Below are 16,438 nucleotides of genomic sequence, written 5' to 3'. Positions count from 1 at the left end.
CTGCGCAGAAGGCAGCGGGGCGGGCGGCGGCGCGCGGGTTGATGGCATCACAGAGGCGCCGGACGCCGCTCGCAGCGCGTTCTGGGAGCAAGCGCGGCTGCCTGGGCAGCGGGCGGACTCCCGCAGCTCAGGTTCGCGTCGCGCCTGCCCGGCTCCGCAGTCTCTCGGTCGCCAAAGTTCGGGGCCGTTGACTGCGAGGTTAGCCGGCGTTGGGTGTTGGCCAGGAAGAGACGGATGGCCAGTGTTATGTCATCTAGCATTTTTGCGCCCACTCCACGAAGTCCCCATCCGATCGGCAGCTGTTCCCCGGGATACGCGGCACCGAGTCTTTAATCACATTGGACTCCTCGGGCCGCCTGGGCGGTGTGGAGGCGGGGGACAGAGGCCGCCCTTGGGGATTTTGGCGGGATGTTGCGGGCAGCTCTCTCTCCGGCCGCCCTAGCGGCGGCCGGGCTTCACCTCTCCGACCGGCGACCGCCAATGCCCGTGTCCCTGCCGCGAGGATTGGGAGCGTGAGCTTGTCGGTCCGCCCGCGGGCCTGGAGGGCACGCACGCCAGGGACTCGGCGGTGTCGGCTCGCGGCCGGCTTCAGACAGACGAAGTCCTAGTTGTGCGGGAACCGGTACCTTTGAACGCACAGGCTGCACCTTGTTTTGCGAACTCTGTGGGCGTGTAGGGGCAGGGCAATGGACTGGGTGATGTCTCCCAGTTCATGGTGGTCGTCTCAGTTACGTAGCAGCCGGCTGCACGAAGGCCCCCTGCCGGGGCAGACCTCCTGAGCAGCCTGTGGTCGGAAAGCCTGGGCCTTTGCTCACGGAGCTTGGGCTGAGCGCAGGTGCCGGGCCGCCGGCCGCTGGTTCCCTTGAACGCATCGCCCCTTGGTCTGACATCCCCCGCCAAACAGGAGAGGCCTGATTCGATTTATTTCACAGGACACTTACACGTGGGTCTCACTGTCCTTCTACTTTGCAGTTAACAAGTTTACAATCCTGGCTAAGCCAGAAGAGCCAACGCGGGATCTTGCCGACCGAGCACCCGGGTTTCCCGTCGAGAAGGCTGCCCAAACTCTGCGAGGCCTGAGCCTCCCGGCTCTGCGTGCCCGACTCTCGGCGTGGACGTGTTCTCGCGCTTTCTGGCGTGGGGGTCAGAGGGCGCGCTGCCGCGCAGGCGCACAGAGCCGAGGCTGTGGCGGCCATGGGGGAGGCGAGCGGCGCTGAGGAGACCTGCCGGGTCAGTGTGGGCGCCCCGGCCGCCCGCCGTCCGCGGGCCCGGGCTGTGGCGCCCTCCACTCCCCCACTCTGAGCCACACCGCAGCCCGCCTGGGCCTTGCCCAGTGTGCCCGGGAGGGCCCTGGGCGTCGTCTGCGGACAGCATGGCCTGGGCCGGGGATAGGGGGCGGCGACCCCAGCCCCGGAAACCGCGCGTGCGGGTCTGAGAGGCTGAGCGGTGGGCGGTGGGCGTGCTCCTGTGCCTCCTGTGTCCCCACCCGTGAGGCCCTGTCGCCGGGTCGGGCTTGTTCGGCCTCACGGTTGCCCGGCCGTCACAGCCGCCGCACGTGGTGGTGCCCGAGCTGGGGGATGGACTTTGGAGCCGCATCCGGGTTCAGATTTCCCGCTGGTGTCCCCTGATCCTGGGGTTCCTGAGAGTCTGCCTGTGCCCCCGTTTCCCAGCGGGACAGCCTTGAGGGCTGTGGTCAACACGAAGCGCGCTGGCCAGCAAGGGGCTTGGCACACCCAGGAGGAACCCAGTCAAATTCATTTAACTTGTGATTAGCGTGGCGCTGGCGGAGCGTTAAGAAAAAGTTGCTGGCGTTTCCCTGGGCTTTCAGCAGTGGGGCCTCGTTTGCGCTTGGAAAAACTGGCTCGCCCTTTGAAGGCTGGGGCTTCACAGCTCTAGCTGTAATGTACGTAGTGGAGGGCACGTTAGGTGCGAAGACGTGCTTTTGAAACCATTGTGAACCCAGGAGGTGTTAAAGAGAAGGAGGCAAGCCCACTTGGGCTGCTGGTTTTAGTCATCTGAGGACAAGCGTAGTAACCTTAAGGCGTGCTTGTTCTTTTAGCAAATGGCAACTAAAGAAGAATTTGTTAAAGTCAGAAAGAAGGACCTGGAACGACTGACAACTGAAGTGATGCAAATACGGGACCTCTTACCCAGAATACTAAACGGGGAAGTGCTGGAAAGCTTCCAGAAATTAAAGATGGTAGAAAAAAGTGAGTGTTACTTCATCTTTAGCAGTGTCTGATGGCCACAGCAGTCTGTTTCAGCAGGTTTGCCTTCCGTAGCTGTGAAGTGACTATCAAGAAACTTTAAGGTACTGGTATAGTCCTTGTAATTATGTTTGCGAGAGTCTGATGCGGCACAAGGGAGGGAGGTGCCCACGGTGAGCAGCTTGGCTGTGTGCACGTTTGCGTAGGAGGAAAGGGCTGCCAGCTTTCTGAGTATCTGCTACCAGCTCTCCTTTCTCCCCCTTTCATCTTTGGCGGAAGACTTTTATGCTTTATCATTGAAAAGCTCTATTCCAAAAATTAAGTCTTTTTTGTGTAACTTACGGATCTTGCCATGCAGCAACCTTGCAGGGGGTCAGATGTGTCTGTAGAGAGAGTTCTCTCGATGGGGGAACGGGGCAGTTTTAGCCCTGATTTAAGTTGCTAGGACTTGTCCATGCAGATTCTGAGATTTGAGCTTAGCCATTGTGTCAGCTATCAGTCTAGGAGCCCCGCTGAAGTTCTTGGAGCTGGTTCGGATTGATTCAGTACTTGCCTGACGGAGGCCGAGTTACTATCAAATCAGCCTTCAGTGGTCAAGGCTAACTTACCGTTGTGTTTGCTTGTTTGCCATCACTGCTTAGCCTCTGGAAGAGGTGTATCTAGGAGGCCCAGGTCATGTCTTTAGCGCTAGTCCAGGCAGGAGGTATCTGGACTCAACAGTACAAGTTTCTGGTTTGTGGAAAGGTACCTGGTCAAGGGGGCAGCCATATCCAGTTAGAGGGCAGAGTGCTCATGGTTGCCATGGCTCCCCGCCCGTTTGTCCTCTCTTCGGGGCCCTCAGACGCGCTCTCGGCCTGCGGTGTGCTCTGGGAGGTGGGCTCCGCAGGCTGCGTGCCTCTTGCCTCCTTGCTGGCTGCCAGTGGTGCTCACCGAGAGGAGGCGTCCGCGGGCAGGAGGGGTTTGGGGCGCTGCCTCCCGCTTCCCCCGCAGCTGTGACTCGCCCCTGGGAGTCGCTCCCAGCTCTCACTGGGCTCCAGGAGCACTGTTTCCCCCCCTCATTCTTTCAGCCGGAGGGCTGCTGCTGGCCCCTGGGCGCCTTGCCATCCCTTTTGGGTCTCTGACCCCTGCTCCCCCCTCTGTAAGTAGTCCTTTCCAGAAAGTCCACACCAGGGTTCCCTTGCTTCCCGCGGGGACGCTGCCAGGTATGCTCTCTGTCACTGGTTACCACAGCTCCAGGTGATTGTCTTCTTAATTTTCTTAGTCCTGATCTCGTGCTCATTTAGGGAAGGAAAGTGCTGGTCAGCAGCTGAGTATGTCAGCCTGCTGGGTAGTTGTATTTCTCACTGAAAATTAATAAACTGGCATTCTGAAAAATACATCAGGGTCTTCTCATGAGCTGGTGAGCGCAAGTCAATTTTTGGAGATGAGTCCTCTGTCAGAATCAGGCTGGTGGTTGCAAAAACGAGGCCCACAGATGAATCCATGGCGACGTGATCAAAGTTAGGCTTTAGGAGATCTTGCCTCACAGTCCCTGGTCTTCCCCAGCCACACCATCACCTCTTTTCCATTGATCTTCTCGGTCTGCTTTGCCGAGTCAGCCTTCTTTGCGGCAGCCTTTCAGCTCGTGGAGGTGCTCGAGGCTCAGGCCTAGGCCCCCTTCTCCCCTCACTCCGTGGCCTCTCCGTGGGCAACCTCTGCACACACATAGCTTTAGTTGCCCTCTTGATGCCAGTGCCTCATAGGCTTTTCTCTAGCCTGACTTCTTCTCCAGGCTCAGGGCCCTGTATCTAACTCCTACTTGGCGTTTCTTCTCGCTTGTTTCACATTCATTTCAAGTTCTAAGTGTGTGTCTTAGGGTTATCAGCCTGCAGCCATCAGGAAGGACCTGTATTCTGACAAGGGCAGATTACTGGCTCGTTGCAGCGAGGGAGACCACACACCAGAGGGACTGTGGGCATCCTGCCGACAAAGGAAAGGACAGAGGTGCTGTAGGATTTGCGGCAGGGCCGGGTTTACATGGAGTGCAGATGGAGCTGCGATTTCACGGGCTCCAAGCGGAGTAGGTCTGTGTGTGAAGGGGTCAGCATCAGGTCTCACTGCAGTGGCCCCAGGTCCTGCTTCCTTGCAAACGGCAAAATTTAGGTAGCTGGTGGCACATCAGGTCTAGAAATCCTTTATTTGAAGCTCTGCAGCTAGCTGGCTGTCAAGGCCCCGCTCTGAGTCACGGTGACTGTGACCCCGCAGGCGAGAGTGCACGTTTCCTCCTTCTTACTAGTATAATTCCAAACAGCACAATTTCTGATAGTCTAGGATTTTAAAGAGTAAACTTTCTCTGAACAAGAAATCAGTAGCCACTGAAAGAAGGGTTCATCATGGCACTTTACTCTTGCAGTGTGTCGTTGGGAGAAGTGTTGTTTCCTGTTAACTTGGCAGCCAGCTTTCTGTGTCTGTTATCCCAGCCTAGCAAATTGCAGGACAGATTTTCACTTTCTCAGAGCAGGCTAATTTTACTTTCTCACATCTGACTCATGCTATCCCGCCCCTGCCCCACTGGACACCAGGCTTTCCCAGCCTCCCCAGGGCACCACCATCCAGACAGAGACCTGGGATCCTCCTCGTTGCCCACCTCTCCTCTCACTGTTCTCTCCCCTTCCAGCCCCGGCCTGTCTCCCCGTAAGTCCTGTACGTTTCCCCTCATGGATGCATCCAGAATTCATCAGCCACCTCCATCGCCACTGCCTCCACCGAGTCCAGGCCCCTGTCACTTTGCCTGAATCTCTGCTCCTGATGGCATTACCTCATTGCCACTCGCCAGTCCACTTTGTATACTGTAGCCTTAGTAATTGTTAACAGTTCAGTCTGATTATGTCATTCCCCTGCTTAAGTCAGTTTTCAGTGGCTTCTCTTTGCTCTTAGGATAAAGACCAAAAAACAAACACAACCCTGACCCAAACCCCCTACCACCCCAAACCTTAAAACTGTACCATGGCTTGAAAGGATTTTGTATTATTGGACTTAGCCTCCGGCCCAGACTCATTTCCTTATCTGACTGCCTAGACAAGATTTGTCTTCCTGTTGGATGTTGTCATAGCATCCTGTACTTTTCCTTCAGACAGAATGGTTTTAGTCCCATCTTACAGTATAAATTGGTGGAAGGGCAGGGTCTCCCGTTACATTCTCTGTGCCTGGCTGAGTATTTGGTCCTAAGGGACCACCCAGCCTCCCGTTCCTGCATGCTCTTTTTTAAAAATTGCAGTGGTATCTCGTGAGGCTAGTGTGTGCTGCAGGTCACTGGGTGTATAGGAAGGGAGGGTCGAAGTGGACCGGAGTGCTTGTGGTAGGCTTCACTGTGAACCTTGAACACGAGCTGGCCCTTGAAGACTTCTGCTTCTCTGGTCTGAGGCCTGGCCTAGAAGATGGCCTCCTAAGAGGCATCTTTCACTTAATTTTGGCTCTTGAATTCTTTTTTTTTTTTTTTTTTTTCTTTTTCTGGCTTCACTGCGCAGCTTGTGGGATCTTAGTTCCCAGACCAGGGATCGAACCTAGGCCCTCGGCAGTGTAAGCGCGGAGTCCTAACCACTGGACCGCCAGGGAATTCCTTGGCTCTTGAATTCTTATCACTCAGGTGACGTGAAAGAAAACAAAAATCACCCCCCGCCCCTTTATCTCTTTGTGAGGACTAGGTCTGATGGCCCTTCCTTGGCCTTCCCAAGGGCCTGTCTTCCCAGAGGGATCCTATGAGCCATCGCTTTGAAAATGGGTCCCTAGAGACAGTCCAAGAATCACACGGTGGCAGCCAGAGCTGTTTGACATGTGGGTTCATCCATCCTCTCACTGGCCTGTGGTCCAGGACAGTTCTTGGCTTTGACCAGTAAGAGTTGCTGTGTGCCTCCTGTCTTAAGCAATGAGAAAGGGCAACGTAGGAGGGGATGCAGGCAGGGAGGAAGGAGAGGGAAGCCATACACCTGAGTTTAGGGCAAGTTTCTTTAGGAGAATAGGTGTGCATCTTGGGATGGTTTGGATGGGCTCAGGCTGTACAAGCCAACCAGAGGACTTAGGACTGTGTGATGGGTGTCAGGTCGTGAATGGGACTTAATTCTGCCTCTAGCACGGTAACTTAGTTTCCTTTGGGAAACTGGGCAGTAGGCGGTGGAGTTCGGAATAATCCTACAAGGGTGTTGCCTGAGAATCCTTGGGGAATAGATGAACTTTGAGGGCAGAGGCATGATTTATTAGAGGGGAAATGGGAAGATGTTTTAGGCTAGGGTAAGGCATGTATGAAAGTCACAAATGAGAGTGAGCAGGATTGGTTGTGGGTTAATAAGCTAGTTTTTCTGCTTGACGTGGAGCAGAGGTTGGGGTATGGCCGGTGTCAGTACACGTGAGCAGTTTAAGGAAGACAGAGTAATCACGGATTAGTGTTTTAAATTTGAAAGGAGAGGCAGTTGGAAATTAGCACATGGAAATGACTTCAAAATAGTGATTAAAATGACATTTTCAGGGGAATGATTTTTGCATCTGAGTTAGGATAGGTTGAGGACTTGGTTGGAAGGTGAAGAAAAATTAACAGTAAAGTGCTCATCAAGGAAGGTCTGGACTTGACGTTAGAGTGTGGACTGTGGCTGCATGGATGGAGCGGACAGGACGTGAGAAGAAATGGTTGGTCTGGTTAGGCTCCGTAGGTGGGCGCAGAGCTCAGCCGGGGGATACGGGGATGTAGGAGTGGTCTGTGCCTGCTGCTGTGGGCTGTCTCCGCTCCTTCCCTGTCTAGAACGAGGACAGCCGCGCTTGCCTCACTGGAGGCATCAGGCTTTACAGTGAGCTCCCCTTTGGCACGTGCTTGGTACAGGCGGGGCTGGGGCGCCCTCCACGGAGAGGATGAGGACGCCCTCAGGTGGAGGGGCCCTGGACACTCGCGTGGTAAACGGGTCCCCATGATGCTGCAGCGCTGCACAGCCCTCCTCGCGGCGGGTGTGGAGGGCTGACTGCAGAGCTGTACTTTGGGGGGTGGGGTGGGATCAGCACTCATAACTCCCGGGTTGTTCAGGGCTCAACTGTACTCAGTAAAAGTTAGCTCACCCCCCTTTTCTGTCATCCCTTCTGGTGCACATTCTTCCAACAGTGAAAGAGTTATTACTACATCAGTGCATGGCACGAATTTGTTTTAAACTGGGAGAATCCTGCTTTTCTAAAAAAAATAAAGTTTTATATAGTATATGGTTGTTCAATATGTAAAATAAATGAAAGTTGTATTTCCTGCATTTATTTTAAAAATTCAGTTTTATAACATTTACTTTTAAAATCAGTGGGTACAATGAAGGTTTTTTTTAGAATTTATTTATTTATTTTTGGCTGTGCTGGGTCTTTGTTGCTGCATGCAGGCTCTCTAGTTGCGGCGAGGGGGGGCCACCCTTCATTGCGGTGCGCAGGCTTCGAATTGCGGTGGCTTCTCTTGCTGCGGAGCACGGGCTCTAGGCATGCGGGCTTCAGTAGTTGTGGCACGTGGGCTCAGTAGTTGTAGCTCACGGGCTGCAGAGCACAGGCTCAGTAATTGTGGCGCACGGGCTTAGTTGCTCTGCGGCATGTGGGATCTTCCTGGACCAGGGCTTGAACCTGTGTCCCCTGCATTGGCAGGCCGATTCTTAGCCACTGTGCCACCAGGGAAGTCCCCAATGAAGGTGTTTTGATGAAAACAAAAATTTAACATTAGACATTTTGGAAGACAGTTGCAGTACCATCCTCACTGTCCAGTTTCTATTTTTAATTGTGGTTGTTAAGTAGCAAGAAAAAGACAAATCCCAGAGATAAGGAATTGCAAATGAGAAATGTTTTAAACAGCTCACCTTGTAACATGAGGACAGTTTTCAATTAAACTGATCTTGAAGCTTGAAATCAGAGGGGTCAGATATTTTTGTTTCACAATTAAGTCACCAAGTCTAAGAATTTCTTGCCTTTCTTGGTTGGTAGGTGTTCATTTTGGAGAGAGATGATGGAAAAGCCACTCAGCCTGTTTAAATTTTCATTGTCTTATAGAAGACACTTTCCAAATGAATTATGTTGCATTTGAGATGTTAAATGATATAATTTAAAAACAACTTGCCGCCTTAGTGGCAGTCTATCAGATATTCACTCAGAGTCTCAGAGGCGTTGGAATTATTTAATTTTACGTGTTGACACCAAACATAAACTACAGCGGCATTACTGACATTTTAAAATTTGCAACATTAGTTTTAACTTAAAAAATTTATTTGTTTAAATAAATATATTTAAATGTTAGTAGAGTGCCTATCAGCAATGAATACAAAGAAGTGCAGCCATGATATACTGGAGAGATACTTGACTAGGTTTTTAGCAGAGAAAAAAAGTTACTTTCTGTAATTTGAAATCTGTACAGCAGCACCTTACCTCTGTGAGCATAGTCCAGTAGAACCTTCTGTGGTGGTGAAGGTGTTGTATGATCTATGCTGTCTACGTCTGTTTTAAAAATAGCCACTAGCCATCTGTGGCCAACTGACCCAGTGCCATTTATTGAAAAGGCAGTCTTCCCCTCCTGTGCGACGGTGTCTTTTGTCATAGTAGCTAGTTTTATGTGGGTCTGATTCTCAATTCTTTATTAGCTCTGTTATTTATTTTAAAATTATTTTTAAATACTAGTATTTATTAGTGTTTGTGTTGATTTTCTGCTAGGTTGTTGTTTATTCTGGCTCCCTGATGAAACTCTCTTGTTGTCTATTCTGGAACATATTGGTCACAGTTATTTCAAAGTCTGAATCTGATAAATCCATTGTCTGGATCACCTGTTGATCTGCTTGTATTGTCTGTTTTTCCTGTTGGTAGTTCTGGTAATTTTTTTTTTTTACTGATTTATGGATTTTAAAAAATGAAGTGTGTAGAGGCTCTGGATGTTGATATTTTTCTCCAGCAAAGGACTTTTTCCCCCTGGCTTCTCTCACTCAGTTAGAATGGAGTCAGAGTAGTTCACCTGAATCCAGTTAGGCATCGAGCTGGTTCACGGCTGGTTTCAGTCTTAGTTCCAGCTGGCCTGTTTCTAGTTCATTCTCCGTCTTAAGGTTTTAGCTCTTCAGCTCTTCTTTAGCTCTTAGGGTTTTAGCTCTTTAACTGAGAGCTTGAGTCATTTCCCAGAGTCCTTCCATCTAGGCGGGCCCTGCCTGACCTTCAATTCTTTTCTCTTTTTAAAAAATATTTATTTATTTATTTGGCTGCACCAGGTCTTAGTTGCAGTATGCGTACTCTCAGTTGCAGCATCGTGTGGGATCTAGTTCCCCGACCACGGATCAAACCCAGGCCCCCTGCACTGGGAGCGCAGAGTCTTACCCGCTGGAGTACCAGGGAAGTGCCCTGACCTCCCGTTCTGACCTCTCCTGCACCATGAGGTTGATGACAGCTCTGCCTGGCCTCCTGGCCTCTCTGCACTCACCGCCCGCCCGCCTCCCTCTGCAGCCCCTCTGCGCTTCCCCTGCGCTTCCGTCTCCTCCAGGGTCATGGCCTGGCCCAGGTCTCGGCTGCCTGGTAGCTCTGTACTCCGTGGCGAGATGCTCTGCTTAGCTTTGCTGCCTCTTTGCCTGTGCTGCTTTTGAATATGCAGATGCCTTGGGGAAGAGTGGGCTGGAAAGTTGGGCTTGCTCACTTCAGTGCATTTCCCTCTTCGCTAGGTCTCGGCTCTCAAGGCCTACATGATTTGGGAACTCTCAGATACTTTGAAACAACTTTTTTCTGGTTTGTTCAAATTCTGCTTTCCTACTTATTCTTGGTGGGAGGGGGCGAAGATTGATCTGCTGCATCACCATGCTGGCTGGAAATGGTTCTTCCATGTATGTTGTTATGATTTTTAAATTGTTAAAAATGTATTGTGGTGTCATACAGAAAGGACAGGCTATGGAGATGTTCCAAATTAATGGAGACTGAAGATACATGACAGTTAAATGCAATACCTGATCCTAGACTAGATGCTGTACCTTGAAGGAAGAAAATGCTGTAAAGGGCAATTTTAGATCATTTGACAAAATTCTAATGTCCGTGGTAGATTAGGTAAAGGTATGTTAATTTTTCTCAAGTTGACAACTGTGTATACTGGGTAACTAAGACGTTATCCCTATTCTTGGAAGATGTTCACTGAAGTATTTAGAAGTAAAGGACCATGATATATGTAACTTACTCTAAACTGCCTGAAAAAATGTACTGTGTGTACGCTTGTGTACGGTCCAAATGATGAGCAAATGTGTGAAATGTTAACAGTACGTAAGGGTGGGTAAAGGGTATGTGGGTATTCGTTGTATTATTTTTATTTATGCAACATTTTGTAAGTTTGAAATTATTTCCAAATAAAACAGCGAAAAACATATTGTAAAATGGAAATACTAATTAAATGTTTACAGAACCATAAGCATCCCTGAGGCACTTGGGTTCTTAGCAGTGGGGTTTGAAAAGCACTGCACTACGTGATTTCTAAAGCATTTGTGGGGTGTTTTGAGATTAATTGCCCAAGAGTTTGATATTAATGAGAAGAGAGGGGGACCTCTGTTTCAACTCAGAGAAGAATTATTTTGACCCATAGAAGTATGAAGTAGGGACTTCCCTGGCAGTCCAGTGGTTAGGACTCCGTGCTTTCACTACTGAGGACGCAGGTTTGATCCCTGGTCAGGGAACTAAGATCCCACAAGCTGCCTGGTGCAGTCACCAAAAAAAAAAAAAAAAAGGAAAAAGAAGAAATATGAACTAGAGAGAGAATCATTAGAGAGTGGGATAATCATTAAAGAGTGAGCGCCAAGAAGATATTATTTAATTTGACCAAAGGTTTATTGTGGCTCATATGAGATAATAAATACCAGAGTGTATCAAGTCCAGCTCCTGGCAGGAAACAGAAGGGGTAAACAGAGCATATCATGAAGCGATGACAGACCAAGGTGGGCAGGGTTTGGGGAACCAGCACAAGGGAGGCGAAGGCCCAGAACCTGGAAGAGTGGGGTGCCGTGGCCCCCCAGCGAGCGGCCAGACTGGCAGGAGGGTGCGTGCTGGGCAGGACTATGCCTCAGCTCGGAGGAGGAAACCACTGCTGCTTGAACCTGGCAGGGGTAATGTAGTGGGGAAGTCGATGTCCCACCCTGCCTCCTGTCCTTGTTTCCTGTGGGAACCCACTGTCCAAATCCAGCAGGCAAGGGAACTGGTCGCTGTGGAGGTTGAGCTCAACCTTTTACCTCTCGGGACAGAGCAGGTTGGAGAGTGGATCTGAAGGGCGCGTGGAGAGCGTCCAGAATGCAGGGGACTGGGAAAGGAGAAGATGGACTACTGTTTGGGGCTTAGTGGACTGAGGAGCAGAAAGGTAGCCAAGGTGGAGGCGTGGAGACATATGTTACTTGGACAGATCACTACCAACCACCCAGTTGTTAACATTGCATTTTATGCCAGTAAATGAAAAGCAGAAGTCCCTGACTCTTTGGTTTGGGAAATAACTTTAACAGAATTCGTTTGAGTTCAGCAAGGTTGATCTTAGTTTTCTGAGATAGAACTCAGTTGAAAATCGATCAGGTAGGTATTCACTGTATGCCTGGTATGTGTCAAGCTCTGCTAGGTGATGTGGGGATATAAAAAGGATAAGATCCGATCCTTTTCCTTGATAATTCGTGGGCAGACTGAGGAGCTCCAACGTGGAGGTGTGAAAAGGTAGTGCCGAGCACACTGGCGGTGCCAGCATAGGCCAGATTCCTATCAGTCACACGTTTTCTTCCCCTATGAGAGGGTGCTCCAGTGGCCTTTACGTTAGAAAAAGAAGCAGATTTTTGGCAGCGCAGGAAAAAAAATTCTATTTCCATATTCTGGTTCCAACTCTCCTCCCCCACTCCCTTCGGTTTGTTTTAAAAATTTGACAGCTAATTAAAGTGTCGTTTGGCTGGAAATGCATTTAAACTCTTTAACTGAGGTTTTTTTGTGTGTTTACATGAATCCCGGAATATTCTCATCTTTTCACTTTTTCAACTTACGTTTTTTGACAGGCCGATTAAGTTAAAATGAGGTCTTTAGGGTGGGCCCTAATCCAGTATGACTGGTACCCTTCTTAAAAGAGGAAATTTGGACACAGAGACAGAAGTACCCGGCGGGAAGATAATGTGAAGAGACAGGGAGGAGGCCAGACAAAGGCAGAGGCAGGTTGGGGTTACACTGCTGCAAGCCCAGGGACGTCTGGGGCCACCAGAAGGTGGAGGAGATGGGAAAGATCCTTCATCCACAGATCTCAGAGGGTGCGTGTCCTTGCCAACAGCTTGATTTCCAACTGTAGCCTCCAGGATGATGAGAGAATACATTTCTGTTCTAAGCCGCCCAGTTTGTGGTACTTTGTTATGGCAGATCTAGGAAACTAACATACCCTCCAAATCTCAGCTCATCGTAAAGATGGATTCCATCAGTAGCTAATTCTAAATTCTTTTCTAAAACTATTAGTGAGAAGAATGTAAAAGTTGGTGGCTATTAAAAAGCCCTTATTTTGGATTTGAGACTCTTTACTGAGCTATTTTGATTAAAAACAAATATTTTATTTTTTCTTATTATATGAAATATCTGATAATTTATTAAATATTACAATTAATGTATTATAAACATGCCAGGTGGTAAAGGGTAGGAGAAATCGATCCCTTTTTTTATAGTTTATATTTCTTTAGCTGGGTTTTAGTCACCCCGCTTTTCATTTATGGCTCTCTGTACCCTTCCTGTGAATAAGTTGATAGTCATTCTCATGTTATTAAAGCTATCAAAAAAGCATTCTAAGTTTCAGAAGATATATAGATGTTGAAATGGCCTGTGATTTAGGTTGTTTCTATACACTGATAGTCTGTCTAGGCCACCCTTTTACTCAGATTTCTCCATTTTGAATGCTAAAGCTTAGCAGTTGAAATACAGTCTAGGCTGGGTGGAAGCCTCTTCCTCGTTCTAATACTGAGGCTGGGTAAGGTAATGTCTTGACCATGTCTAATGTACTATATATGTATTATTTCTGTCCCTGATTTTTTAAAAAAATTGCAAAAGCAATATATCCTCTTGTAGAAGAATAAGACATACAATCAAAATAGCTGAGTTTTTTTCTTTATCCAAGGATTAGCTGGACTGTATAAAGAAGTGAAATTCGTTTATGTGACAGGTATTTATAAAGTGCCTGCTCGGTGCCGTGTACTGTTCTAGGCTCGTGAGATGCATCAGAACACGTGAAGATCCCTGCCCTCATGTTTTAGGCAGCAGGCATGCCCTGTGGGCCAAGTTGAAAATGCAGGGAGGTGGCGGCAGTGCTCCCTTCTCGCCACAAGGCGGTGGCCTTGTACAGCACAAAGCCACCACCTGCCTCCTGGAGGGCCTGGGGTGGGTGGGTTGACACCCCTGATACTGCCTTTGAACTCTGGGGGGTAGAGTGGGATGGTTTAACCCCGTCCCTTTGTTATGTTAACTTACAGTAAGGTCATAAGCAGCTATATAGAGTGAGAGATTATGAAATTACCGTAATGAGTCTTTTGGGTGGTCATAATTAATTCCTACATATTTTTACACGTGAGCCATGTAGTTTCCTGTCTTCTTTACCATGTTTGAGTAATATACAGTTTAGTAATAGAAGAAAAAAATTAAAAATTAACTGCAAAGAAAAAGCTTTATGCCACCAATGATTTTATCTCAGTTTTTGTTCATTTTGTTTCTTTTTGTCTGTGACCATCTGCAGTTCACATTTCATTCATAATTATATATGTTTTCATTTAACTTTGTTACAAAAGGCAGGTATGTATTTTTCAAAGTATAGCCCTTGATTGATATAGTTGGTTTCTTGGGTGGCCAGGATTAGTGGGACAAAATAAAGAATTCCAGTGAAAGTCATGTTGTGGCATAATACATCCCACCCCAGTTTCTAAGAAACCCGTTTTAAGAGAAGCTTTGCCAGCTGTTTCACAATCGTTAACTGAACATTTAGCTTTAGGTTTTAATCTCCCTTCTAGGGCAAAGGTCTCTAGAAAATGTAGGCCTCCCTTTATTTTTCCAGAGCTTTTGGAATGCCTGCATTGTTCTTGGCACTGATCCCACCCCACCCCCACCCCCACCGCCAGTGTGTCGTCTGGGCTTTCCTTGCTGTCCCAGACCCCTAGGTCATAAAGCCACACCCCTTCTCTTTTGTCCATTGGAGGAAGTGTCTGGGAGCCACTTCTCTAGGGTGGAGTGATGCTCCATTTTTCCAGCATCTGCCCTATGAGGCGCTCTCAGGGCAGACTGCCTTGTACTGCCCTCCATTTTCCCGCTATTTTACATCCCTAGGGCTGGGTTCCGTTGTTTGCTGTTGCTGGCTGTGTGTTGATCTCATTTTGTTGGTGGTGAGAGATGCGGCTGTTGCCCTCAAGCAGTCCCTCTCAAACTCTGTTCCCAGGCCAGCAGTATCAGTCTCACTGGGAACTTGTTAGAAATGCAGATCCTCAGGCCTACTTCAGAGTCAGAAACTGAGGATGGGGCCCGGCAGGCTCTGCTTGGACAAGCCTTCCAGGGGATTCTGATGCACAGTAAAGTTTGAGAATCACTGTCCCCAGGCAGTGCTACTTTAATTAGGAGGTTACACCAGTAGCTCTGAGCACAAGCCCCCCCAGATCTTGGTATATGTTAGCATTACAACTGATGATATCTTAGTCCTTGAAGCCAAGGCACTTAAAACTTTAAAGTACCTGTTTCTTTTCTGTTTGAATGTCAGTATTTCTGTAGCATAATATTTTTTATTTAGAGTTGACAGTACGGTTGATTTCAGATTTATTAACATGGATGTCTTTTGGGATTTTCCTTGGCCCTTTGAGTCATCACCTGAACGAATGTGGTAGCGAGGGAGCGTTCCCTACCTCCCAGCTTTCACCGTGGCCACCTCTTGTCTCCATTGCCGCTGCTTTCACTTCTCCATTGACTGCGGCAGCAGCTGTTCCCGTGCAGTCAGTCTGCCCGTGGTGAGACGAGCTTTGTGAATCAGCCCGGCTGGCACCGTCTCCTCACTGAGCTGCCTTCTGCTTTTTATGGAGCAGATACAAGTCTGTGCCATGAGACTGTCGGGCTGCTCAGCCCTGCCTTCAGTCCTTTACATAACACGCTTTCTGAAAACCTTGAGTGCAAGTCTGGCAGTAAAATGAAGTCTTAAAAACAGAAAACAGAGAACAAAAAGGTGCTGTCCGCCATGGGCCAAACACGGACAAAACTTAAAAAGCAGGACTTTTAGAAGATTGGTTATTCAAGGACTGGTTATGTGAATAATCCTACCCAAGAAATCAGGTTTTCCTAAGAGGAGATTAAGCAAAATGGATGCTCAGGAGAGATTAGTGATTTGAAATACTGAATATTCTTATGTCTCTTCTAGATCTGGAAAGGAAAGAGCAAGAGTTAGAGCAACTGAGAATGGATTGTGAGCACTTCAAAGCCCGCCTGGAGTCTGTGCAAGAGGACAGCGTGAGAGAGAAGAAGGTACGATGCTCACAGGGTCCCTGTAAAGGACCAGCACTGCGGCCGTGACCACAAAGTGGTGCTGGCCACAGTCCAGCCCTTAAGCCTCAAGACATTGCATTTTTACATGTATTTATTCTGAATGGGTTGGAAAATAGTTGATCGTTTGGATTTTACAACCATTTAATGTGGGGGATTATTTACTTGGTGCCTTTTAATAGTCACTTACTGTTAATTCAGTGTTTAAAAGCCCGATCCAAGTTATTAAAACTCATGCATACAATGATTTATAATCAGAGATAAATATATTAAATAGAAACATTTGTAATTAACTTCACACATCATTTACTGATATTTTAGAAATAACCAATTATATTTCATTTTAATATTTGGGGAGACTAATAATATTTCTTAAAAATTATACATTTTTTTGCACGGAATAAGTTATTTCCTCTTCTATAAAACTCGAACTCTTCTGCCACTTCTGCTGAAATTTGGAGCTTGAATTTTTATTTTCGTATAGTAAAGTAGTAATAGTCCTAGCGACAGAAGCTGGGATGTGTTGTTAACCGTGTGCTGGCAGGTGGTCAGCAGCTGTCCATGCATCTCACTTGTTTCTCCCAGCACAGCTGGGTCAGCAGGTGCCGTTAACCTGCCGGAGTGCGAGGAGGCTGGTCCCAGGCCCCGCTGCCGTGCGCCAAGCTCTGTGTCACGCTACCTCCTTGTGTGGAGGAGTTCTGAAGGTCTGTGGCTGCAGTGGAGGTTTTCCAAAACTG

At 48.3% G+C, this 16,438-nt stretch overlaps 1 protein-coding gene across 3 annotated transcripts in view; it reads left to right on the top strand.

The window, feature by feature from the left end:
- The first annotated feature begins 98 nt into the window (after positions 1-98).
- The window catches only part of HSF2BP (heat shock transcription factor 2 binding protein), an 86,862-nt gene continuing 70,522 nt past the window's right edge, over positions 99-16,438 (top strand). For 2 of the 3 annotated variants that reach the window (XM_082624502.1, XM_082624504.1), the window contains exons 1-4: positions 99-198; positions 973-1,230; positions 2,060-2,210; positions 15,580-15,683. In XM_082624502.1, the coding sequence (XP_082480628.1) occupies positions 1,195-1,230; positions 2,060-2,210; positions 15,580-15,683 (291 nt within the window). In that variant the 5' untranslated portion in view covers positions 99-198; positions 973-1,194. The remainder of the gene's footprint in view (positions 199-972; positions 1,231-2,059; positions 2,211-15,579; positions 15,684-16,438) is intronic. The other variant, XM_082624503.1, reaches the window with a different exon arrangement.

Source organism: Mesoplodon mirus, assembly GCF_964341445.2.
Source record: "Mesoplodon mirus genome assembly, chromosome: 6".
In the NCBI taxonomy this organism is placed as follows: Eukaryota; Metazoa; Chordata; class Mammalia; order Artiodactyla; family Ziphiidae; genus Mesoplodon; species Mesoplodon mirus.
Note: the sequence above shows the minus strand (reverse complement) of the source record. Positions and strands in the feature narration are given on the sequence as shown.